This window comes from Aquarana catesbeiana, linkage group LG06 (genome assembly GCF_042186555.1).
Source record: "Aquarana catesbeiana isolate 2022-GZ linkage group LG06, ASM4218655v1, whole genome shotgun sequence".
Classification (NCBI taxonomy): domain Eukaryota; kingdom Metazoa; phylum Chordata; class Amphibia; order Anura; family Ranidae; genus Aquarana; species Aquarana catesbeiana.
This window is the reverse complement of record NC_133329.1, coordinates 152,333,738-152,361,614: the sequence shown is the minus strand read 5'-3', so window position 1 is coordinate 152,361,614 and position 27,877 is coordinate 152,333,738. Positions and strand designations below refer to the sequence as shown.

The 27,877-nt window shown below is 41.7% G+C and overlaps 2 protein-coding genes across 4 annotated transcripts in view; one reads left to right on the top strand and one right to left on the bottom strand.

The window, feature by feature from the left end:
- Nucleotides 1-27,797, bottom strand: ERI2 (ERI1 exoribonuclease family member 2). Its single transcript, XM_073591066.1, has 10 exons — nucleotides 27,633-27,797; nucleotides 23,668-23,723; nucleotides 15,875-15,945; nucleotides 15,710-15,790; nucleotides 13,833-13,960; nucleotides 11,398-11,554; nucleotides 8,822-8,922; nucleotides 4,928-5,009; nucleotides 2,752-2,840; nucleotides 1-2,566 (listed from the first exon to the last, which is right to left on the bottom strand). Exons 2-10 carry the CDS (start codon nucleotides 23,688-23,690, stop codon nucleotides 1,232-1,234), a joined length of 2,067 nt encoding a protein of 688 aa, XP_073447167.1. The 5' UTR covers nucleotides 23,691-23,723; nucleotides 27,633-27,797; the 3' UTR covers nucleotides 1-1,231.
- The window catches only part of REXO5 (RNA exonuclease 5), a 100,029-nt gene continuing 99,852 nt past the window's right edge, over nucleotides 27,701-27,877 (top strand). For all 3 annotated transcript variants that reach the window (XR_012235013.1, XM_073591065.1, XM_073591063.1), the window contains exon 1: nucleotides 27,701-27,877. The gene's annotated coding sequence lies outside the window, so the exon portion shown is untranslated.

The window sequence follows — 27,877 nt, the reverse complement described above, 5'->3', positions numbered from 1 at the left end:
GAGGTTAAGAGAACATTTCATCATTTCATTCATACAGACATTTCATGTTAAAACAGCAAAATACATAAAGCACGGATTTAATTTAATGTATTACTGTTTTTAAGACTAAGTAAAAGAAAAAAAAAATAAATAAATTATGCAAGTCCTTCCAATAAAATCATCAGAATAAACCTCCTGTAATGTATAAATTAAAAGATATGGAGTAACATGTATAGAACATGGCAAGGATTATTTTTCTTGCTTAACACTTTTCATGACCTGGCAGCCATGCCTGAAGCAAATATTTCATAGTAGTCACATAATATTAGGTGTTAAAAGTAGATGCAACAGACTGCTACAGGAATTGTAACAGAATTATCAGGCTTATTCACTAAGGCAGTGCAAGCAGCATTAATCAAGTATAAAGCGCACTAACTCACAGCGGAAAACGTTAAAGCTATTCATTCACTGAATTCCTTACAGTGAACTTGCATATAACCTTCTGTCATTAGTTAATGCTCTCTACATGCCATTAGGGTTTTGTGAAAACTGAATAATCAAGTAATAGTCCTAAACTCAAGTTTATGTCAGCTTCATAAAAACCTAAAAACCGTGATCCATGGTTGAGGTGTTCAAAGTTTTAAAAAAGTTAACTATCATCTGGTAGAAAAAGCAGGATCCTGGATCTCTCTGACGCAGGGTCACATAACCTACAATAGCTTGGCTCATAAATCTCAACTTTAGCAGTGTTCTATTAACTTTCATCGAAGACTGACGTAGCACCCCAGTATACTGCTGTCACAGATCCAATTTATGTGACACGGAATCAGAGTGCCATGTGATTTATAATTTCTAGTGGACAGGCAAATGGATTACTTTTGGATAGTGTTGCTTATTTAAAGTTTTCTGTATCCCAGGTTTCTCAATTTAATTCAAAGTAGAGTATAAAAAAAAAAAAAAAAAAAAAAAAAGAAGTCTTCTATAAAACAGTATTTTCTTTAAAAAGGATTGTGAAAGATCTGGATATGCAGTAACTCACATTAGGAGGTACTCGTCAGCTGCAGGTTTTCATATAAGTTTACATAATTGAAGAACAATGAGAAACACTGATGTATAGCTGCTGTGAAATCTTATAACTCAGGCCCTACACACAGAATAAATAAAATAATCATTTAAAATATCAAAATCATGATTTTAACATTATTCTGATTAAAAACAGTCCCGCAGTGTATCCTTAAATATTCTTTAAAAACTATGTTCTTAATGATGGCCTTAGCTTAAATGTGTTGCGAGTCTCATAACATACTGAAGAAGCTAAACTTGTATTTGAAGTAACGGATATCCTACTGGAGGATAAAATAGATGAAGAGTCTAGAGACTTTTCCTTCAGAAGTGTATCTTCCCATTTGAAATAGCTACAGCCTTTCCCATCATCATCTCTCTTTCGTATGGCACAGCTGTAGAAAACCCTACCTTGATTTGGACCTCCATTAGACACCGTAAGTTTCTTTGCCCTTCGGCCACAGTTGCACATTGGGGCAGTAATACGAGTAAGTTTTGTTGGCCTATTGTTACTACTCAGATTTACAGTGGAGTTTAAGACTGTTTGAGGCACTTTACGAGAAGACCCACTAACAAATGGTAATGTCTGATTACTCTGATCTTCATGAATGGTAAAGGGTAGTTTCTTTGGTGGTGAAGAGAAGCTGACACTAGAAAGTTTCCTCTTTGGAAAGTAATCCAATACTGAAGGGGTTTTACTTGGCTGCCTGGCAGTTTGAGGAGTCACACCAGGTTTGTTGCTCAGAGCAGTGGGGAGTTTAAATTTGGAGTTATTGGACACTTGCTTCTTCAAACTGACATTATAAATTGTGGTGTCTGGACTTCTGTACACGACTGATTTAGAGTTCAGAGTGGATGGGTGACATGGAATACTTTTCGTATTGGGCTGCAGATTTAGTTTATCGTCATCAAGTCTTAAAACACTAGCAGATAGCGAATCAACTGGTGGTAAAACTGATTCTTCATTCTCACCAGAGCCAACACTTTGTTCTTCTTGGGAATCTGCTATAACAGCCGCTTCTTCCCAGTCAGCCAAAATAGACAAATCTGAACTGGAGTCCACTTCCATACCTGACACATCATTCACAGACACGATAGTGGTAGAGAATAACACATGACTGGGACACTGGTGTGCATTGTTGGCAGGTGTAGATGTAAAAGTGCCAGTTTGTCTTCTATTTTGCAAGGGGCCCAGAGAATTTTGGTTTGAGTGCCTGTATTTACTTCCAAAGCCAAGTATAGTAGTAGACAGTCCATGGAGTAGATTTTGTGGTGGCTGTACATCCACACGTGCTACTCCCATCATGCCATCTTGTTGTCTGCCACTGATTTTATTAGTGATTTTGCTTGGAAGAACAAATGGAGTAAATCGGACTTCATTAATAGCATTTGAATGTGCAGACGTTGGATGTATTTTAAAATCTTGCTTGTCATCTGAAATTGGATTGCCATCTTCTTGTACAGATCCATTGGTTTGCGCAATCAGAACCATCCCACTTTGCTCTGAAGGTTTGCATGGCCGTACCTAATTTTACAAACAAAACCCAGAACCTTTCAAAATAGATCAGCACAGCAACAAGTCTGAGAAATGTGTTTCTTTTGAATTCTGGTTTATGCAACCAACGGTTCAGATGTTTATTTATATCTTGAACATTAAATATCAGGATGAATGGACTGGAGGAAAAATGGAGACCTAAAAAACCAACTGACCTTATCTAAAGATTTGGTTATTTTCATTACACACCCATCACAAATCATTCTCCAAGCAAGTCTTGCTGTGTTTCGGGAATCATCCAGCCCTAGAATACAATTTATAGTATTTAGGAAAAATGTAACGCTAAATGCAATCAAATTCTAAAATAAGCAATGGCAGGTGTAGATGTAAAAGTTCCAGTCAGTTATCTATTTTGCAAGAGGCCGAGAGAATTTTGGTTTGAGTGGCAGTATTGATTTCCATAGCCAGATACAGTATTAGAGAGTGTTCATTGAGTAGATTATGTGTGTCTGTACATCTACACTCAAAGCACTTCTGACAAACAATCTTGTTGTCTGCATTTTAAAACAAGCCATCATTCTCTGTATCTACAAGCATTGTGAATAAATTAATTTTCAAAAATGTCACAACATAGGCAGAGTTTTTCTATGAGGAGATCTTGGCACCCTGCCAGCTCTCTAATGTAAACAGCAGTGTGTTTCTAAGCTGTTAGAAACCAACTAAAAACAGACTTTTGCCTCACGCATATGGATTTTTAAAACATTTTCCGGCATAAAACATGCCCATTATAAAATTGCCCAGCGTGAAATTCGTTAAGCAAAAAGGAAAGTAAATGCTTTGTTACTGCTTTCTGTGGATTGCTAGAGAGCTATGACATGAGAGAGGAACCAAGAGCTCAGAACACTTTTGATGCACATATACTGCAAGGACTTATTTACACTTGCATTGGCCCTCTAAAGAGCGATCCGTGGTATGACAGGCAGTGAGCATGTGTTAGGTTTTGTTTCCTCCTCACTGCCTGCTTCAACCCCTTAAAGCGTTAGTAAACGTGCTGACACTTTTTTTGTTTTCTATACCCCTGTAAAGGCAAAAGGCATAATGAACTAGTATGCATCGCTCATTATGAACGAGGCATCAGTATTTCACCTGGTCCACGCCGAGGTAGCTGACTTGTTGCCTCAGCGTGTTTTCCAGGTATCGCGGCTCCAGTGCTGCGAGTGGCTGGAGCCACGATGTCGGAAAGACTTCTTTCCGGCAAGGTCCGGCGTCTGCCGGGCTTTCAGCCAAGAATCCCCTGTGCGCATGCGCTGCTGCAGTCAGCGGCTCATTGCAAGGGGAGTCCGGTTTAGGAGATATTTTTTTTACCTACAGGTAAGCCTTATTATAGGCTTACCTGTAGGTAAAAGTGAAAAATTTGACTATATAACCACTTTAAAGCCTGCAACCACAGGCATTGCAGGAGCTTGTGGCACAGCCCAGTTCACTTAAATGGATCACATTGCTGGGCAATTTGGTGATGGTTAACTGCCTCCTGAATGCAGCAGAGAACAGCTGGGATACTTTTTTTGCCATGTCAGGATAAAAAGCATCGCGGCCGGGGCAAGCGTAAGGCTGCCTTTGCAGTTTGGGGAAAGGGGCAAGCTCAAATACATTCCCCCAACTGCAAGTGTAAACTAAGCCTTGGGTGGGAAATCAAGAGGAATAACAATTTTTTTTAATGTAGTGTTAAACACCGAAAATAATTATTTTTTATATTGCAACTTACCAATTTTTAGATGTGATGGTGGCATTAGTTTTCTGGTGATCTGGCCAGTAAGTCTTGTTTTACAACAGAACAAGATGTTCTGCAGATTTAGCATTTAGAGGGTTGAGCCAAACAGTGATCAGCTTTTATTTATGCAAGACCTTTATCCCAAAAGTTCGCTGTAACTGCTTCTAAAAAGTGTTATCTGGAGTTCAGCTTAAAATTGCTACTGTATCTAAATCTGCTATTACATCTAACACCCCCCCCCCCCGACTGACAATGTGCTCCTTCATCAAGAGTGGATGCACTCTAATATAGGTGGTGCGTTACTGGCTGGATCACCAGAAAACGAATGTAGCCACATCTGATTGGTAAGCTGGAATATTTGATCTGGCCGACTTTAGGGAAGAAGAGATTGCCGACAATGGCTGCAATGTCTATGCGGTGACGCCACTCATAGTTGGCCATCCCTCTACACTGAAGCCGTTGCTGGGAGCTGATCATGTGACCAGACCTGAGCACCGTTAGCATAGGTAAGTATAGACATCTTTCCTTTACAGGGTAGTTAGAATGAGCAGGTTTACGTATAATTAACATTTGGTTGGACTTTCACTTTAATACAGAAACAGAATTAAAAGTATGTGAACCTGAATGTTCTCTTCCAGAAAATTCGATTCCCACATCCTGTAAAGCTCCATTTAAGCCCTTTGGTTTGCGATTGTAGAATAGCTGAAACAAAATATAATAAATCATATTTATCCATAAGAGACTGAACTCATCAACTACGCCCCAACATATTATATATTTTACATAGAACATATGGTACCCCTGAATGGTACAGATATGGCCCCAGGAACTATTTACCTTTGTCTTAGATACTTGAGGGATACAGAGAATCTAATCCACATGTTATGACAATGCCAAAATGGTTTCAATATTGGTATGATAATAGATTAGTAATACCTGAGCGCAATCACTGATAGCATAAAAATTGAAATAAAACGTCTCCAGTTGCCTAACTTGGGAGTCTTAAAAACATCCATAAAACCCCCTCCTCTGTACACAGGACGTGTCTTGTACGCCCTGCACTCTTATCTTTTCTCATCTCCTTCTGCTCAGCTCAGCTTTCATGTGCACAGCCCGTGAAATCCTATGACTGGGAGCTAGTCAGAAGTCTTCCTCACCGAATGATCATTCTGACAGACAATCTCAGTGAGAATTCAATATAACATTTTAAGCCAAAAACAAACAAGTAACATAGAAGCCATCTTATCTCCTATATTCCCTGTCAGACAGATTTGTGAGTGAGAGAGCTGCAGCTGACAGTAGAAAGTTTTTATTGTGTGCACAGGGAGTTAACTCTTATTTAACCAGGACATGCTTTTTTTTTTTACTACTTAACCCTTTCATTTCAACCTGTATTATAACTATTAAACAGTTTTATCTCCTGTTCCATGTTTCTATTTGAAATTATTTGCTGGAAACATTTTGAATAAAGCACATATATACATTGCTAGCTTTAAAAGATTTACTGTTAAAAATACGTGGTTTAGGGTACATCTGTTTTATTTTAAATTGGTAAGAACGATAAATTACTGATGCATTATGAAAAAAAAAAAAAAACAGCCTTTCTTTTGTAAATAACTTTAATGTGCTTTGTACCAAAAAATTTAATTTTAATGTTGCAGTAAATAGAACAAGCAGCAACATAAAATGTATACGTTTTCCTCACATTAATGTTACTTGTGTTCAAAATATTACTGATCAAACTTAAAAAACACAATTTTTTCCGGATTTTTACTCTTTTTTCCCCTTAAAATGCAAATGAATTAAAAAAATTCTCAGAGGACTTTAGGGTCATGAGAAAGCGCTGTTTCCCCCCCAAAAAACAATATATGTATCAATTATTTATCATACGTAATTACAAAGTTATAGACTCACGAACAGACACATAGTAGAAATGTGAAATATGGTCTGGTCCATAGGGGTAAACAGGTGTGAGAGCCGAAGTGGTTATTATATATCCTCCGTTCCACGAATGATGCTTTTCATCCCATGAAGAAGTCACGCGATCTGTTGCAACGCCACGCATAATCCGGAAGTGTGCGGGCAGCCACCTTGTTGGAGGTTTTCCACATTAAAAATGCTGTATACTGCAGTGCACCAGTTTTAGTGGACTCTTTCAATTAAAGTGGTTGTAAACCCTTACAAACCACTTTGCATGGTTTAGGAGATATCCCCTGTATCGGCACGTGCTGACGTCATCGGCACATGCGCACTGAAGCAACTGCTCGTTCGTGCCATTGCTTCAGCCAATGTGCGTTACCGGGAGTGACGTCATCACGGCTCCAGCCAATCACAGCGCCGGAGCCCGCCATACCCGGAAATAACTCCGGGAGACATGTCGCCGGGCAGAGCAGTGTGCCGGGACCGCTGCGGGGGCTTCGATCTAAGGGGAGCATTTCATAATGAGCTAGTATGCTATGCATACTAGTGCATTATGCCTTTGTCTTGCAGGTTTTTTTTTTGTGGATTTCCAACCACTTTAAGTGCACTGTACATTATGTTTACATAATAAAAAAAAAAAAAAAAAAAAAAAAAAAAAATAATTGCATATATTTAGCGGAGAGTACTCTTTGTTTTTTTGAGTTCCATGCTACCCTGAGCCATATTATCATTGAGGATAGAAATGGATTGTGGAGCTTCTTTATACTGGAGTGCTGCTGTGGCTTAGGAGACACCATTTAAAAGGGGAAGGTACATATGACAGAATATTTGTTAGGTCTAAGGATAAGGTGAGAGCATAAGCTTTATGGTGATTGGATATGCACAATTGATGAACTACAGGTTATAAATTCACAGCGGAAATCGTCAAGAAATTGAATATTTTTGTGAGTAAGTTTTTGTTGACACATTTTAAGAGCAAATACACCGCTAGAGTATATTTATAGAGGTACACAAGGACAGTGTTGGGCTTTCTTATTTAATAAATATATATGTATAATCATTTAAAAGTAACACACACAGATATTGTGGCTTTTGATGGCATCTCCAAAGAACCATTATACTGGTAGAGTTAGATACATGCACATTTTTTGTTTGTTTTTTTTATTTATAGATGCACATAAAGTTAAAAGCAGGGACACTTGGATTTTTGGATTTCTGCCATTCTTATTTATTTTTGTATATTATTTACAGGGAACATACACATTTCCTGTATTGTGATGTATATAGTGTTTTTATGTATAGATATTATATTTGACATTATCACATAACCGTTTTGTTTGAGAACTGTGCAGTACGGTTTACATATTTTCTAATATTGAGATAATATTGTGCAGTTAATAAACGTAACATTTGATACTGGTATTTGAACCCCTTGATATGCATTTGGGGCGGGTTAGAAATCCCTGAAGACAATCGATTACCAACTATCGCAATACATAGGTTGTTGTATTTAGCCAGGAAACTACTGAAACGGCTCTCAGCTGCCCCTGGTACAGTTGCCCAAAGACTTAGAGGTTAACACTATGCTGCGATTAGAGATACTGACCTATCAGAAAATGGGGTATCTGAATAAGTTTGAGAGAATGTGGGGGGCTTAGACGGGAACTCCCAGTGTGTGGCTACAAAGGTTCGCAAAAAGTTAATAGATGGTTCAGCTTTGCATTTTATTATTGAACTGTTACTATACAGATGCTGTCATGACACACATTGTTGAACTATTAAAGTAGTTGTAAAACCTAAACTTTTTTTACCTTAATGCATTCCTTGCATTAAGGTAAAAAATGTTTAGGTATCAGCATCCCCCCACCTTTTACTTACCTGAGCCCTCATTCAATTCAGCGCTGTGCACGTCTGCAACTCTTCTCTCCTCATTTCCAGGTCTCGCTGGCTTCGTGGGGGCATCGGGAGCCATTGGCTCTCAGTGCTGTCAATCAAAGCCAGTGATGAAGGAGCAGGGCCAACTCCCACTGTCTGTGTCAATGGACGCAGCAGAGGGGCTCAGGAGCAAGCATGTACGAGTGCCCCCATGAGAAGCCGCTTCCCATGGGGGCACTGTAGAGAGAGGGGGGCCAGGAACGCCAGCAAGGGGACCCGAAAAGGGAGGTTCGTAGCCGCTCTGTGCAATTTCATTGCACAAAGCGGGCAAGAATAGACAGGTTTGCAATTTTTTTTTTTTTTTTTCAAAATGTTTCCTTTACAATCACTTTAAGTCTGTTGCCTATCTGCACACAGTAATGAGCGCTTACATGGCACTAGTGATGGGCTACTGTTTTCTGTTCTCTTTATACTGTTCTCATCCAGCGATTCTCTCACTGGCGGTGTTTAAACACTAATATCCATGTCATCTCCTCTGTCTTCGGGCTATGATTTATGTGCATTGTGATTCAAAAATATATTTTTCAATTAAAAAACAAAACAAAACAAACAAACAACAAAAAAAAACCCCACACACCAAACATTTCCTCATATCACAATGTTTACTCGCAGACAAAGAAAGCAACACAAAGGTTTGTCTTAATTCTGGGTCAGCATACCTTGTAAGTTAGCCGGAGGTCAATCCACGAGTTCAGAATTTCTGTTTTTCTCAACTGTTTCCTTTTACATTCGTACAATAAACAAACGCCCAGATCCCAATCTGAAAAAATTTGGAAGCTCAAAAAAAAAAAGAGGACACATACCATAGATCAAAGAAACACGTCAATACTTTTATCTACAGAGAAGTGCAATAATCTGTCCTTAAAGAGTAACTAAACTCTCGAAATCAACATTATCTATATTTATTCCTTACGCTGTTAGCATTAGTAAATAAGAAAGTATATCATGTTTACTTGTTTTAACCTTTCTTTTTACTTCACTTGCTTCCTGGTTTCTGGCCTAGGCCAAAATTATGTCAGCCCACGAGTCTTCATACAATGAATTATCTGCCCTTACTTAAGATGGCTGTGGCTAGAAATGCTAGGGGTGTTTTTCAAAGCGACTTCGGCAAAATAAAACATTGAGAAATAGATGGATAGGTGAGTTTGCTTTGAATATTAAAATGAATTTAAAAGCATTTGTGGTGCTTAGATTGTATTAATTCAGCCAAAGCTTTAAAAGCTGTGGATAGAGTGTGGAGCGGCTACAACCTCTGCTAACGTTAGATATTTGTCTGTGCATCAATTGGGGAGCAATAATGATATATGACAAGAAGTGAGAGAAAATATACCTTTGACTGTTGACTTTTAAATGGATAAGTGCACTTTTAAAAGGAAAAATATAAGCACATATTTTTGCAGAAAAACAAAAATGTGCATTTATTATGTTTTCCTGCAAGAGCCTGGAAAGCATTGCACCAGTAATCAGTGGATCAGGGGTGCAATGCCAGGCTTCTACAGACAAATCCTGCAGCTTTCGGCCTCCAATATGAGTTGACCGTTTACAAGCTGCAGGGCTTAAGAACGAACTACGAAAATGTTCATCAGCGCCCTTGCAGTCCATTCAGAACCACAAGCTAGGGGTGGCAGGTGAGGGTAGTCGTGGTCTATTCAAACTGTGAATGAATGATACACCTGTGTAGACAGAGACCTGCATGGCCATGCTGTTTTTAATTGTGACAGCGGGTGCGGGAGAACATTTCCCGTCTGCTGTCACACTGAGGCAGAGAGCAGGGAGGGGTGTTTAGGCTGTAGGAGCTAGAAGATGTTACATGTTCCACCCTAGATGCAGGAGGAAGATGTAACATGTTCCAAAAGGTAAACTTAGCCTTTAACCCTTGATATATCTCCTCTATTCCTGTTACACTGCAAATTGAAAAATTTAGGATTTTCCCTCACCTTCTGTCCTGAAGACAATGGTTAACAGGACAGATAGTGGTCTTCCCTATGGGGTAACAGACAGAAATAAAGACTCAAGTGACAAAAATGCAGTTAGGGAACTATATAACCAATTATAAAACACACACACACACTTAAGGAGTCACCAGAACATGTGCATCCATCACCCAGAAGAGAGAATAAACACTCTTAACAGAATGTAAGGACTCAGAGTCAAACAAGCATGACGTTGAAAAATGTCAGAATGGTGGTCAAGAAGGGACTTATGTTCCAGCCTTAAGTCTGACAGCTGCTCTTCCTTCAAGAACTCTGCGTCAACCAGCCACATGCCTGCTGAGCTCTGCAGCCTCATGGAGGTCTATATGTTTCTATGACAAGCCTTGATCTACTTTTATCTAGAGTTCATGATATATCAAGAGAGTTACTTGGTGTGGAGAGTTGTAGCGTCAAACCCTTAGGCTGCATTCACATCTGAGCGTTTCAAAGTTGCGTTTTTTTTACAGTGATTTTGTACAGGTCACCAATGTAAAAAGCAGAAAAATGCCTGTAATCTGCCCTAAAGAAGCTCATGTTCTTTTTTGAGCTTAAGGCATTTTTCAGTTTTGCTTCAGGTGACAAAACGCTCAGATGTGAACAGGTGCCATTGAAATGAATGGGATTTTGCTTGTTGGGCGTTTTTCAGGCGTTTTATGAGCTGAAAAGGCTCAGGTGTGAGTGCAGCCTTAAAGATTCCTCCTTGCCCACTATTCTGACATTTTCAACTTCAGGCTTGTTTGACTCTGCTGAGTCTGTACATTCTGGTAAGTGTTTATTCTCTCTTCTGGGTGGTGGATGCATGTGTTATGGTGACTCCTTAAGTAGACATGTATAGTTTTTCTAAACACCATTGAAATGGACATTGTTTTCTATTTTTATTTGGACTGTCCCACCACACAGTGGTTATTTTATATTCACATTTTCTCCTTCTTGTAGAAGGTTTTATTGCACATATTCATTTATTGCACTTTATTACCTGCATATGGTGTCACCACATTTCAATGTTTTATATAAATATTTATAATTGGTTATATATTTCCAACGCTGCATTTTTGCCATTTGTTAAGCTTTGCACAATTTTCTATTGGGTTGTAGTTCTAGCTGCTGTTTTTCCATATGACTTTAGCCCAGTAATTTTTATGATTTGTACACAGCAAAAAAGACTCAATGAAAGAAAAAAAAATGGATTAAAAAGATTTACATTAAGTAGCTTTGCTATGCAATCATTTGCAGGACATTTGTCAGCAAGAGCTGTTCCCTACCTGACCAGGTGACAAACGCACACATCTTTTGCTCAGGGCAGGACTGGTTTGGGAGGACATTGGGAAAAATGATTCCTCTCTCCTTCTGGAGTTTTTGAATCCAATTGGAAAACTGAGATAAACAAATCTTTAAAGGAACTCCATCTTCTACTTGTTGCTGAAAAACAGAAAAGTATTAAACAGCTTTTTAAACCAAAGTAATGATTAGCTTTAGAAATGGATTACAACTGTTATGTTTGCTCTTCGTATGAAATACAAAAACAGGAGATGGGACAATGGCACTATACAGGAAGCAGGCCAGTTGCTTGAGGGAAAAAAAAAAAAAAAAAAATTGACCCCCACAAAAGGTCTTACTGGCTCCTTCTGATTATCAAGAAAAAACAAGACATATGATTTCAGGAATTGTGTAGGATTTAAAGGATTACCAAATCCCAAAACAAACATGTTAATACATTGCAGGTAACCAAGCCTTAGATGTGATGGCTTTTTCATGCCAAGAACATTTTCAGCAAGTACAGTAAATGTCCAATAATCTTGCCAGAAATTCCACGTCACTTCCTGTGAACTGAAGCAAGAAACAATGTTATATTTCTTCTGTAAACTATTACTCTCCCCATTAAATTCACAATGTATGGTTAACAAACAAAAGCGGACATGTTGACATCTATAGATTCAAACAAGGAAGACGCCGCTCCAGGTGAGCCATCACTACAGTCCGGATGCGCTGGATGCAAGCCACGGCTCGCCACCGATGATCAATAGGAAGAAAAGAATGGCTACACACCACAGGAACGTTCCAATGATTTTAATCTAAAAATAGCAAATTGACAGCCAACAAAGACAGAGTGTCCGAACCCAGGAGGTGACGCGTGCGTTTTATACTGACCTCACTGAGGTATCTTTTCTATACCTTTGCAAGGCTGTCACTTATGCTCAAGAGATATTTGTTGTTTGTGTACTGTAAAATGTATCCCTGGTAGAATCTTTAAAGTGTATCCCCAAAAACAAAAATTTTAAAATATTGCAACTTACCAGTCTTTAGATGTGGTGGCTGCATTATTTTCTATTTTCAAGGCTCCCGCCCCCAGCCCTTTATTTTCACCTGTGATCCTGCCAGTAACATTTCCTGACCTAGGGTCACAGAAGTCCTAGGCTGATCCACTGGACTGAACTACGAACACTTCACCCTCATTCTATTACGTAGGAGGGGTTTTGCACTGTACAGAAGGAACTGGGATGGCTGATCATTTGATATTTCAGTTCTGTGCACAGGAAGTTACAAGGGCACCAGATTTCTGGCAGGATCAAGTTATTTTGCAGTACTGTAAAAATTTACTTTGCTTAAAAAAAAAAAGTGTACTTCATATGAAAAAAGGAAAACAAAACTAATGCAGCCACATCCAAGGACTGGTAAGCTTCAATATATAATGTTTTTGTTTAGATCTGCCTTAACATTATATTCAGTGGACGTATTCCCCATTGGAAGTAAGCCCTCTATTCCTGTTCTGGTGTCAACTCAAAATTTTGGATTTACCCTCATTCCTGGTGACATCGGTGATCAGGACAATTCAAGAGAGTGAATTTTCCTCGTGGGGTCAAGGCATTTGGGTTTAATTTTAAGGAGAAGTATAGCCAAAAGCTTTTTTGGCTGTACTTCTATGGATCACAGTTCTTTATGCATTCCTGTGACCCATTTCAGCTGACAGTGGGCTAAAGCCTGCTGTCTGCTGACATCAGAGAGCTGGTCTAGGGTCTGAAAAGAAACCCACCATATGGTCAGGATCCACCCAGATGCCTGGACTGGAAGCTGGCTCAGCCTCTTAGTGTGCTGCTGAGAGTGTGAGCCAACTGCTCCTGCCCCCTCCATAGCACAGCACTCCAGTGAGCACTGGAGGAGCAGAGAAGAGCCGGCGACTTACAGTGACCAGCTCTCTGCAGGCTGAGGACAGAGAGCTGAGCTAACAACAGTGTTTGATTGCTCAGTTCTTGGTGAGGAAGCGGAGGAGGGCCAATGCTGCATCCACCTAGGTGAGTATATTTTTTAATTTCAGGAATCCTAAATGTCTCTTTTAAAGTAAAGGAGCAATGCTAATTTACAATTTTAGATTTACACAATAAAAGATGTGCCAAAAATATTTAGTTACTGTGGAGAAGTGTGGGGGGGGGCTACTATAATTCACATCAGCTACCTGTAACAAAGAAGAATTGTCCATTACAGGGTACAGCCTGCACAATGCCTTGAGTTGTGCATACAGGTCAAATTGCTGGCAATCTCATATTTGAAGCACTGCATGTGTGTGAAATTCGTTATTAGCAAGTGCAGGCCTGCTTTCTGCGTGAAGAAAATTCAATATTTTTTTAAGCGAACAAAATGTACGTGCGATTCCTGAAATCAATAAAACAGTGCCATTTTTCACCTTTACCAACAGATATACCTGTTTTATTCCCGTTAGCTCTGTACAAAATTCAGAAAGAATTGGGTGCTCCTGTGGTTGTACATAGGTGTGAAACTCAGATTCAATCTCTCCGCTGGATGTATTCAATAAAACCGCAGGAAATTCAACTAAAAAAAAAAAAAATATATAAGGCCGTTGTTCAGGTGAGGAGAATTTACAAAGTTTGTTGTTTTGTACACAGAATATTTGGTAGGAGTAAAAAGGGAGCTAACAGAAAATGCAAATATTCCTAAGAAAACTACATTGTTATTCTGCATTCTGTTTGTTTGTTTGGTGCCATTGTGTAATTTCTGTTGCAGAAATATCTCAAAATGTAATGAACGTCAATTTCGTTGCTTAAATGATGGATTAAATAATGGAAATCTGTTCTATTTTACCAACTTAAGAAAAGTATGAGAATACCTTTTTTTTTTATTATAATTACCTACATGGATGCAGCATCAGTCTGATGCTGCATTTGTCCCCCGTCAGCTCTAACACTGAGAACTGAGCAATCAAACACTGCCAATTGCTCGGTTTTCACAGCTCCGTGAGCAGAGAGCTGGTGGCTGAGAGCTTTGGCTGTACTTCTCTTTTAAAATAACAGAAATTAAAGTCAGGGCTATATATAAATTTCAGTGCTGTTCAAACCATATGAAGACATGCTGGTGACTACATGGATCTGTTGCTCAATGCTCACCACCTGATTCAAATATTAATGACATTGCTGTATTACATATTAGTGCAATTGTGCATCAATCTAATTGGGTAGATCAGCCTTAAACACTTACCATGAAAGAACCCTTGAAATAGCTTTCAGGTCTCAAGGAACCCCTGTCTAAAATGACTTTGCCCACAGCTCATGGTACATTCGTCTAGTGGTAACTAAAAAGAATGCTTCTTCAATTGGTGGTGTGTGGGATGAATGCCATGTGAAGATTTGAGTAAGTGGTTACTTATTTGAGAAGCAGATATTGCTCGCTGCCTAAGGAAGCCCTAGTAAGCTCTAAACAGATTGAATCCACAAAGTCCACCCCCCCAGGGTCCTCTTCACCCTTGGAATGTGCTCCATGGCCCCCATTCATTTCACAGCCTTTGGAAAAAAAGTCTGTGCAGCTCCACGCAGAGCTTGTACTATGCTTGTCCCAATAGAGAATGAACTCTTCATAGGACTGCATGGAAAGAATGGGACCTGTTAATCTTGAGAAGGCCATGCTGCTTCCAGCAGGGTGCATGGTGAAAATCTGCGCAGAAGAGGGAAAGAATGCTCCCCTTACAGATATCTAAACAAAACAAAAAAAAAAAAAAAAAAAAAAAGCTCAAGGAACCCTAGCAACCTGTGGAGGAACCCTAAGGTTCCACAGAAAACCTAAATGAGAATGTATGGTGTATATAGTGTAGAAATAAATCACATTGATGTACCACAATAACATCCAGGATATTTTCTTTGCTGTGATATAGGCTTTCTTGTAGCTGTATCTGGTTCCTTGGAAATCACATAGGAAATGTGTTTATTTAGGACAGGGATATGCAATTAACGGACCTCCAGCTGTTGCAGAACTACAAGTCCCATGAGGCATAGCAAGACTTTGACAGCCACAAGCATGACACCCATGGCAGAGGCATGATGGGACTTGTAGTTTTGCAACAGCTGGAGGTCCGCTAATTAAATATCCCTGATTTAGGATATTTTAAAGACTAAAATTATTAAACAGTCCAAATATTTTAAAATGCATGGCTCCATCTGAAATGTGCAGAGACTGGGATGTTCTTTGCAGTCTTCACATTTACTTGCGGTGTTATAATGAGAAGGTGTGTGCACTATTGCAGTATGAACCACTGATGATTGACGATGTAAATGCAAACATATTACTTACTGATTTCCTGGCCATAGTGCTTGATGTCCTTCCAGCATGTTGACTCAAAATCAATGATGATCAAGTATTGAAAAAATTGTTCTGCAAAGCATGAATACAAGCATGAGTGTGGATAACCTCTAGTTGCCTTATATACACAAATAAGCTACAGGAAGATATACTTACTAGATTTGGGGCTGCTACCATTCTTACAGTTCACAGACAACTTAGAGCTTCTTCTGATTAGACCCAGCTGCCTGTAGAAACATCACTCAACATATGTAAATTTGTCTTTTATTACCAGTTAGCATCAGTAGCTGTGTCATTATTTACAGTTAGCTACACATTTTTCAATGTACGGCTAATCATTTCCATTATTAAACATTATATAGGTAACAACTGGAAAAAAAAAAAAAAAAAGATGAATCCGTGAATTTACGAACAGCCTGCCAACATTATGCTTATCTGTTGTTTACAATTTCCCTTTTCAGTGTTGTTACTACCCTGGAAGATTTTTTTTAATATGAACTAACTACCTGAGGAGACAGAGGAGATCGATAGGGATTTTAATATGGATAGTCTGCATACAAGCTGTGTAAAAATTGTTTTGGCTGTGCCATTACCTTGGTCCTGTAATACAGCTAGGGGATAATCATTTATAGTAATGCATAAAGGCCTGGTTCACACTTTGTGCGCATTACACATTGCTGGGGGGTGCACATTGCAGGGGCTTCTATCCTTATGGCTTCTATCTCTAAGTGATTCTTTCTACAAGTGATATGCACTTCATTCTCTGCCTCACCTGATCATTCCTTCTGTCTCTTTACAGGTATGTGTCAGCTCATCCACATCTTCCACCGTTAACTGAAATTGGAATCTGCCTGCTGTCTCTGTGTGTGTGTGTCTCTGGTATGTGTCAGCTCATCCACATCTTCCACCGTTAACTGAAATTGGAATCTGCCTGCTGTCTCTGTGTGTGTGTGTCTCTGGTATGTGTCAGCTCATCCACATCTTCCACCGTTAACTGAAATTGGAATCTGCCTGCTGTCTCTGTGTGTGTGTGTCTCTGGTATGTGTCAGCTCATCCACATCTTCCACCGTTAACTGAAATTGGAATCTGCCTGCTGTCTCTGTGTGTGTGTGTCTCTGGTATGTGTCAGCTCATCCACATCTTCCACCGTTAACTGAAATTGGAATCTGCCTGCTGTCTCTGTGTGTGTGTGTCTCTGGTATGTGTCAGCTCATCCACATCTTCCACCGTTAACTGAAATTGGAATCTGCCTGCTGTCTCTGTGTGTGTGTGTCTCTGGTATGTGTCAGCTCATCCACATCTTCCACCGTTAACTGAAATTGGAATCTGCCTGCTGTCTCTGTGTGTGTGTGTCTCTGGTATGTGTCAGCTCATCCACATCTTCCACCGTTAACTGAAATTGGAATCTGCCTGCTGTCTCTGTGTGTGTGTGTCTCTGGTATGTGTCAGCTCATCCACATCTTCCACCGTTAACTGAAATTGGAATCTGCCTGCTGTCTCTGTGTGTGTGTGTCTCTGGTATGTGTCAGCTCATCCACATCTTCCACCGTTAACTGAAATTGGAATCTGCCTGCTGTCTCTGTGTGTGTGTGTCTCTGGTATGTGTCAGCTCATCCACATCTTCCACCGTTAACTGAAATTGGAATCTGCCTGCTGTCTCTGTGTGTGTGTGTCTCTGGTATGTGGCCTTCTCTATCTGTTGCCCTGTGCGAACAACCATGACATTATTTGTTTTTCTGGACTGTCTTACCTAAGTTTTATGTGTTGATCTTGTCTTGGCCTCTTGCTATTCTGACTTTTGAAGCAAAAAGTTCACTTTGATTGCCAGGCACTCTTATAGTCACTCATGATTAATTAACGAACTTCAACCCCACCCCTATAACAGTATATATTTGAGCATCCTTAAGGGGTCAGCACATTGCTGGGGGGTGCACATTGCAGGGGCTTCTATCCTTATGGCTTCTATCTCTAAGTGATTCTTTCTACAAGTGATATGCACTTCATTCTCTGCACTTCAGCGATTGCACGAAGCAAACAATTACAGCAATCTGCACTGGAAAGCAGCTAACAGACTACAGGTGACCCTGTCTCTCTCTTAAGCTCTCCTTCCACTCTGTAACATGCACTCTCTACCACTACTTCTGACACTCCTGACCTCTCTCCTCAAACTCTCTTACCTTCACCCCCCCTCTCCACCCGCCTGCTTATACATATCACCCTGCCTTCTGTCTTCCCCCTACTACTGCTCTTACCAACTCTCGCTCATTCTACATCCATACACTGATAAAACCTCCAGTACTCTGAAACATGCCCCTTCACATAAATCACAGTCCCACATTACCTCCCTCACCCTCCTGCTTCTCCTAATCTCTGGTGACATATCCCCAAACCCTGGGCCACCATCATCTGTCATTGCCCATTGCTCCCATCCCCCTACACCCTCTGGCAGGAGCCGCAACCCACAGAACTTGGTCTCTATTCCTCTTTCCAATACCAGCCCCCCCTTTTCCTGTGCCCTGTGGAATGCACGTTCTGTCTGCAACAAACTCACCGCCCTCCACGACCTCTTCATCACAAATTCCTTTAACCTACTTGCCATTACTGAAACCTGGCTTCATGAATCGGATACTATTTCTCCTGCTTCCCTCTCCCATGGGGGCCTTCTCTGGACTCACTCCCCCAGACCAAGTGGACGGAAGGGAGGTGGAGTGGGAATCCTTCTAGCTCCATGCAGCACCTATCAGGTTCTTCACCCACCTCCCTCTCTGATACTCTCCTCTTTTGAGGCACACTGCATTCGTCTTTTCTCTCCCATTTCTCTAAGAATTGCTGTCATCTACCGGCCCCCTGGACCGGTATCAGCCTTTCTTGATGACTTCTCTGCCTGGCTACCCTACTTTCTCTCTTCTGAAATCCCCACAATTATTCTTGGGGACTTCAACATCCCTGTCAACACTAACACTACTATTACTTCTAAACTTCTCAGTCTAACCTCATCGCTTGACCTGAAGCAATGGATACAGGCTCCTACCCACTCCAATGGCAACACCCTTGACCTTGCCTTCTCCTATCTGTGCACTCCGTGCAACCTTTCCAACAATCCACTCCCACTCTCTGATCACCACCTTATTAGTTTTGCTCTCTCCTTGTCTTCCACCTCTTCTCCCTCCAACCGCCTAACAGTTACACGCAGAAACCTTCGCCACCTCAACCCTTCTCTTCTCTACTCTGCTACTGATCACCTCTATGACAAAATCTCCCCCCTGTCCTGTCCCAACCTAGCTACTTTCGTTTACAACAGCTCACCGTCTTCCTCCCTAGACAAGCTGGCCCCCCTCACTACACGCAGAATTAGGCCCCGACTGCTACAACCCTGGCAAACAGATGACACCAGAAGTCTCAGAAAACGTTGCCGCGCTCTTGAGCGCCTGTGGCATAAGACTAAGACCCAGGAAGACTTCACACAATATAAATCTGCCCTCCTAAAATACTACTCCTGCCTTCACACTGCCAAACAGACCTACTTTATCACACTCATCAACACCTTCTCATCCAGTCCACGTCAACTCTTCTCTACCTTCAACACTCTACTCTGTCCTCCACTGCCTCCACCCACCAACTCACTCACTGCCCAGGAGATTGCCAATCACTTCAAAACTAAGATTGATACAATTCATGAGGAGATCGCCAATGCGCAAAAACCTCCCCCATGCAACACTCCATGTCCACAGATACAATCATTACTTCCCTCATTCAACCCTGCTACTACTACTGAGGTTGCTAAACTTTTATCTAGCACTCATCTAACCACTTGCCCCCTGGATCCTGTTCCCTCGCAAATGCTACGCTCACCCTCTGACTCGATTCTACGCTCTCTAACTCACATTTTCAACCTCTCCCTCTCTTGTGGCATCTTCCCAAACTCTCTAAAACATGCGCTAGTCACCCCCATACTAAAAAAGCCCTCACTGGATCCCACCAATCTCAACAACTTACGTCCCATCTCCTTACTCTCCTTCTCCTCCAAACTTCTTGAAAGACTGGTCTACAACCGATTAAGCGACCATCTGACCATGAATAAACTTCTTGATCCCCTTCAGTCCGGTTTTCGCCCTCAACACTCCACGGAAACTGCTCTCCTTAAACTCTCAAATGACCTACTAATGGCTAAAGCCAATGGACACTATTCTGTACTACTTCTCCTGGACCTCTCTGCTGCCTTTGACACAGTGGACCACCCCCTCCTCCTCAAAAAACTCCACTCCTTTGGTCTCCGTGACTGTACTCTTCGCTGGTTCTCATCCTACCTATCCCACCGCTCCTTCAGTGTCACTTACAACTCTACTTCCTCTTCTCCTCTTCCTTTTTCCGTCGGGGTCCCCCAAGGTTCTGTTCTCGGACCTCTCCTTTTCTCAATCTACACCACCTCCCTGGGTCAATTGATTGCCTCCCACGGCTTTAAATATCATCTCTACGCTGATGACACCCAAATCTATCTCTCCACCCCCCAGCTCTCTCCATCTGTCTCCTCACGCATTACCAACTTATTAGCAGACATATCAGCCTGGATGTCACATCACTTTCTCAAACTCAACCTATCCAAAACCGAGCTCATGATATTTCCTCCCTCAGGTGCCACTTCCCCTGATCTCCCTGTCAAGATCAACGGCTCAACTATCAACCCATCTCCCCACGCCAAGGTCCTAGGTGTAATCCTGGACTCTGAACTAACCTTTCGACCCCACATTCTATCACTATCCAAAGCTTGCCGCCTCTGTCTTCGCAACATCTCCAAGATACGCCCCTTCCTAACCAATGACACCACAAAGCTTCTAATCCACTCCCTGGTCATCTCCCGCCTTGACTACTGCAACTCCCTCCTCATTGGTTTACCTCTAAATAGGCTATCCCCACTTCAGTCCATCATGAACGCTGCGGCCAGGCTCATCCACCACACAAACCGCTCAGCGTCTGCTACACCCCTCTGCCAATCCCTCCATTGGCTGCCACTCAGTCACCGAATTAAATTCAAGATACTAACTATAACTTACAAAGCCATCCACAACCTGGCCCCTAGCTACATCTCTAACCTAGTCACAAAATACCAACCTAATCGTTCTCTTCGCTCCTCCCAAGACCTCCTGCTCTCAAACTCCCTTGTCACCTCATCCCATGCTCGCCTTCAGGACTTCTCCAGAGCCTCCCCCATCCTCTGGAATGCTCTTCCCCAATCCGTCCGATTTTCTCCTACCTTATCCACTTTCAGACGATCCCTGAAAACTCATCTCTTCAGAGAAGCCTATCTGGCCCCCACCTAACAACTGTACATTTATCTTCTCAATCAGCACATCACCCACAGCTATTACCTCTTGTATCTCTTAACCTTCCCTCTTAGATTGTAAGCTCTAAGTGAGCAGGGCCCTCTGATTCCTACTGTATCAAATTGTATTGTATTTGTACTGTCTACCCTCAAGTTGTAAAGCGCTACGTAAACTGTTGGCGCTATATAAATATTGTATAATAATAATATAATAATAATTACAACTCTATTTTTTACCATTCAGAAAGTGTCAGTCCTGACTGGCACTGTTTACATTTTTTTTTAAACTTTAATGAAATGTCAGTGAGACATTTCCTTCATTTCTTTGCACCTCAGCTCAACTGCAGTGTGTAGAAACAGCTCAGCATAAACCTGCCTTCAGGTGTGAACAGGGCACAGGATGAGGGGACAATTTTAAGGTTAGTTCGGTGTAAGCTGGAATTTCACTTTACGACTCCCTAGTTACATTCTTGTAGTGTATTTGTGTTCTGTGTGCCCTTGCGGAGACCTGCATTTTTATAGTGCAGAAAAATTAATGTCTCTGCACAGTTGTTATATGGCCCGTTCACACTATGTGCTGTGACTGGCATTTTTCTGCACTGAATAAAAACGCCAGTCACCGCCCCTCCTAACACCTATGCTATGCTATAAGGTCACCTTTTGTAAAAAAATAAATAAATAAATAAATTAAAAAAAAAAAAAAAAATTATACAGTGCCCTGAAAGTATTCATACCCCTTGAAATTTTCCACATTTTGTCATGTTACAACCAAAAACGGAAATGTATTTTATTGGGACTTTATGTGATAGACCAACACAAAGTGGCACATAATTGTGGAGTGGAAGGAAAATGAGAAATGGTTTTAATTTTTTTTTTTTTTACAAATAAATATCTGAAAAGTGTGGCGTGCATTTGTATCCAGCCCCCTTTACTCTGATACCCCTAACTAAAATCTAGTGGAACCAATTGCCTACAGAAGTCACCGAATTAGTAAGTATTAAGTAGAGTCCACCTGTGTGTAATTTAATCTCAGTAAAAAATAAAATCAAAATACAGCTGTTATGTGAAGCATTCAGAGGTTTGTTAGAGAACCTTAGAGAACAAACAGCATTATGAAGGCCAAGGAACACACCAGACAGGTCAGTGATAAAGTTGTAGAGAAGTTTAAAGCAGGGGTAGGTTATAAAGAAATATCCCAAGCTTTGAACATCTCACGGAGCACTGTTCAATCCATCATCAGAAAATGGAAAGAGTATGGCACAACTGCAAACCTACCAAGACATGACCGTTCACCTAAACTGACAGGCCGGGCAAGCATTAATCAGAGAAGCAGCCAAGAGACCCATGGTAACTCTGGAGGAGCTGCAGAGATCCACAGCTCAGGTGGAAGAATCGTCCATAGGACAACTAATAGTCACGTACTCCAAAAATCTGGCATTTATGGAAGAGTGGAAAGAAGAAAGCCATTGTTGAAGGAAAGCCATAAGAAGTCCCATTTTTAGTTTGCGAGAAGCCATGTGGGGGACATAGAAAACATGTGGATGAAGGTGCTCTGGTCGGATGAGACCAAAATGGAACTTTTTGGCCTAAAAGCAAAACGCTATGTGTGGCGGAAAACTAACACCGCACATCACCCTGAACGGAGAACAGTTTTAAAGCTAGTTAGGTATAGGTTGGAATTTCACTTTAAAGCGCAGTTCCACTCAAAAGTGGAACTTCCGCTCATTTGTCTCCTCCCCCATCCGGTGCCACATTTGGCACCTTCCGGGGGGGGGTGGGGGCAGATACCTGTCTTACGTCACAGCTCGGCTCCCTCCTCCACCGCTGGGCCAGTCAGTAGGAAAGCACATGTGCAGTAGGGACCCGACGTGAAGCCGTAATGCTACACTGCCGGGTTCCCTTACCCTCAATGTGGGTGGCAGCACCCGACAGCTGATTGATACACGAGCTGCAGTGCTGACATCGCTGGACTCCAGGACAGGTAAGTGTCCTATTATTAAAAGTCAGCAGCTGCAGTATTTGTAACTGCTGGCTTTTAATTTTTGCAGGGATGGGTGGACCTCCTCATTAAAATAATAAGAAAATACCCTGTACAGTGGGCTGGGAGAGGAAGGTCAGCATTTTTGGCCAACCAGTTCTAACATATGCACAGTGCTGTCAGCCTTGGTGTGTACAAGTGAGGCAAGCATAAAAATGATCTCAGTGTGCAGCTGCACCTTTATTTTCCAGTCACAGACTGAGAGAGAAGTGGTGGCTAAGAAAGGAATACCTCTGCAGCCTTTTTATTTGGTCACCTTTTAGAAGACATGAATATTGTTCCTCTGATTTCATAGGGAGAGAGTTTTTGAACTGTGTGGACACATGATATTTGCAGCTATACAAAAGGAGGGAAAGGCATGGTGGAACATAGTTCCATGGCAACTGTGCTGACCTTTGTAAACTGAAGTCCAATTGGTTAACATGGACATTTGCAAGCTGTACATTACTACTGTTTTTTTTTTTTGTTTTTGTTTTGTAAAAAAAAAAGAATATCTGGGCTCCCAGAGCAAAAACCACATAAATCACATTGTTTCTCATTTTTAAAGCATTCTAACTTCAGTAAAATGCAGTAAATAGTTCAAAACTTACTTTGCAAGCTGTTTTGTAGTCATTTCTGTATTCCATGCACCTTAAAAATCCTGGAGCTACAAGAGAAAAAAAAAAAAGATACATCAAATATGGTCAAAGTTAAAAGATGCAACAACTATTGGCCTTGAGCCATTTCTGATAGCTTGGAGCGCTGCAATCGGCAAAGTTTGTGCTTCCTACTAAGTGGAGAGCTCTAGCCATGACTCCGCGGGAGACATATTCAAACTCTGCAGAGAGACCCCTGTTTCCACAGAGAACAAGGATTCTTCTCTACAACATGCTGGCTGGGGACAGGCTTTTCTACTGCAGCTTCCTGTGATGGAGTAACACCACAGCATGAGAATTAAAAACCAGGCAAGCTTAAAGCTATTTTTTTCACTCTATCACAGGAAGCTGCAGTGGAAAAGGCCCTGTTCTAAAATGTGAACGCCTCCTTTACATTAAAGATGCGTTTAGAACATGTTTGCATTGCGATCAAGTTTTCAAGGTGCCTCGTGCCTTGTGTTGGTTTTCTATCGTATGGACTCTTGTAATGCTTTTCAAGGCCTTGCTTACATATGCATTTGAGGGGCTGTAAATCCAATGGTTGAGCTGCATTTTTACCGCCCCTCAACCAAAGCTGTTCACTTCACTGGGTATGTGAGGGTTTTCATCCACATTAAAGTGGTAGTAAATCCTTGTTGTTGACTTTTACTTATAGGTAAGCCTAGAATAAGGCTTACCTATAGGTAGTAGAAATATCTCCTAAACGTGCGCTGTAGTCCGCCGATGTCGTCATCGGCACATGTGCTGTGAAGAAATGGACCACCGTGTGCTTTGACGGCTCCCGCACTGGAGTGACGTCACACGACTCCGGACAGTCACAGAGCTGGAGTCCGTGGCCCTAGAAGGAAGAGGGGCGAAGATGGACGCGGCCTGCTCAGGGGACAGCGCGGGCTTCGTTTGCAGGCAAGTATTGTATAATGGGCTGGTATATGATGCATACTAGCCCATTATGCTTTTCATTTGCAGGCCTTGCAGGGAGCAAAAGAGGAAGTAAAACCCATTGGGGTTTACTTCCTCTTTAAGGCAGTTCTGAAGGCAAAAGGAGGGGGGGGGGGGGGGAATGCATCAACCTGGTACTAGCAAGGTGTACCTAAAAATGTGGCTGGTAAGAGTGTATATTGCCAGTTTACAACAGACTTTGTGACCACCTCACTGAGAATAACATTCTTGATTCCTTTCAGTCTGGATTTCACCAACACTACAGAAACTGCTCTCCTAAAACATACAAATGAAAAACCAATGGCCAAAACCAACGGACTGTACGCCAACTCCTGGACTTCTCTGCTGCCTTTGACACAGTGGACCACCCCTCCCCCTGAAAAAAAAAAACTCTACTCATTTACTCATATGGTCTTCGCCACTGTACTCGTCGCTGGTTCTCATCCTACCCATCCGACCGCACCTTCACTTACAATTTTACTTCATTTTACTTTCCCCATTGTGTCCCCCAAGGTTCTGTTCTTTGACCTCTCCTATTCTCGATCTACACCTTCTCTCTGGGTCAGCTAATAGCCTTCCATGGCTTTCAATACCATTTCTTATTCTCCTCAGGCATCACTAATCTAACAGACAAATCAGCCTGGATGTCACACCACTTCCTCCAACTCAATCTATCCAAAACTGAGCTCATAATATTTCCTCCCCCATGTGCCCCTACCCGACTTCTCTGTCAAGATCAATGGCATCAATATCAACCCGTCCCCGCATGCCAAGGTCCTTTCGGCCCCACATCCAAAGCTTGCTGCCTCAACCTCCACAACATCTTCAAAATATGCCCCTTACTAACCAATGACACAACAAGGCTTCTAATTAACTCTCTAGTCATCTATTGCCTCATCAACTGCAACTCTCTCCTCATTGGATTACCTTTACATACGCTATCCACCCCCCAGTCCATCATGAATGCTGCTGCCACCAGACTCATCCACCAACCGCCCAGTGCCTGCTACTACTAATCTGTTGATCTCTCCACTGACTTCTGCTCACCTAATTAAATTCAAAATACTAACAACTTATAAGGCCAGCCACAGCTCTGCCCCCAACTACATCACTAATATAACAGCTATGATTAACCACTTCAATACAGGGCATTTTCACCCCCTTCCTGCCCAGGCCAATTTTCAGCACTGTCGCAATTTGAATGACAATTGTGCGATCATGCAACACTGTAACCAAATGAAATCTTTATCATTTTTTTCCCACAAATAGAGCTTTCTTTTGGTGGTATTTGATCACCACTGCGGTTTTTATTTTTTGTGCTATAAACAAAAGAAGAGCGACAAGTTTGAAAAAAAAAAAAAAAAAAAAAAAAAAAAAAACAAAAAAAAACACCACATTTTTTCCTCAGTTTAGGCCGATATGTATTCTTCTATTTTGTAAAAAAAAAAAAAAAATCGCAATAAGCATATATTGATTGGTTTGCGCAAAAGTTATAGCGTCTACAAAATAGGGAATAGATTTATGGCATTTTTATTATTATTATTTTTTTTTTTTTTACTAGTAATGGCGGCGATCTGCAATTTTTATCGTGACTGTGACATTGCGGGGGACATATCGGACACTTTTGACACCATTCACATTTATACAGCGATCAGTGCTATAAAAATGCACTGATTACTGTATAGATGTCACTGGCAGGGAAGGGGTTAACACTAGGGGGCGATCAAGGGGTTATGTTTCCTAGGGGAGTGATTCTAACTGTAGGGGGAGGAGGCCAATCAGTGTTCCTCTGTACTGGGAACACACCTTCGGTCTCCTCTCTCCACACACAGATCCACGGTCCTGCTGTTATCGGGCAATTGCGGGTGCCTGGCGGACATCGCGGCTGCCGGGCACGTGCACCGGGTCCCGAGTGATGCCCTCCTAGACCAATGAGGGCCGAGGACGTCATATGACGCCCGTCCAGGAAGGGAGATCCCTCCTGTGGATGTCATATGACTATGGGCGGGATGTGAAACGCATTCGCTGTATCTTATCCCCTCGCTTGCTGTATGGACTGCCATTTTTTATGCTTTTTTGGATTCAAATAAAAGGTGATTTTATTGGAGTAAGGCCATCCAGACATCTTTTCTTTACTCCAGACTTTCTGCTACATTCAGGGCCAGCACCCTTTGCTTGTGCAGTGGAGGTGGAACTTTAAGGGTGAATACCTTGAGAGGTGTACTACTTTACATCACTAACAGTCTCAAAATGCCAACCTAATTGTTCTCTTCATTCTCCACAAGAGCTCCTGCTCTATTCTCCCAGGCCTGTCTCTGGAACTTCTCCTGAGCCTCTCCCATCCTTTGGAACTCTCTACCCCAATCTGTCTGACTATCATTGTCCACTTTGACGAACCATGAAAACCCTTCTCTTCGGAGAAGCCTATCCCGCCTCCACCTAACAAATGTACTTTTAACTTTCTCCATCAGCTCATCCCCCAGTTATTGGCTTTTGTATCACTTGACCTTCCCTTTTAGATTGTAAGCTCTAAGGAGCAGGGCCCTCCGATTCCTCCTGTATTGTATTTGTACTGTCTGCCTTCATGTTGTAAAGCGCTGCGCTTACTGTTGGCGCTATGTAAACCTTGTATAATAACAAAAATATTATATGTCAGATCAATTTTGGCGTGATGTGGTACAAACGCGACCATGTGAACAACACTGTCCATTAGAATGCACATCCTTTTAACATGCATTTATGGGGCTTCAAAAACACAGAAGAAACACCTGCCTTACACACCTATGTAAACAGCCTGATAGACAGCAAAGAAAACACAATCTGCCAGCAGGGATTGTAACCCTTCTACAACAATGCTATGACTCCCTCTGTGCTCTGCCTGCTAACTACAACCTAACACTCCATGCTGAGACCCAGCCATCCGCTCCATGGACTGGGGAAGCCTGAGCTACAGTAATGCCCGCTCAGAGCCACCTACTCACCCCATCCGTACACAGACCGCCGACCCGAGTCTCTGATAATTCAAATACCCCGCTGCGACATCACTTCCGCTTCGTCACCACTGTGCGACGGGACGTGAGCCGAGTGGAATAGTCTGCTGTACAGTGGGAGAGGGCTCCGGCAGGCTGTGCAATCGATCGCGGCTGAAATGGATGTTGTACGAAACACGTGCAGATGCTTTGCGAATTTCTTCTGTCAGTGAATTTCCTGTACGGCCGCTGATATC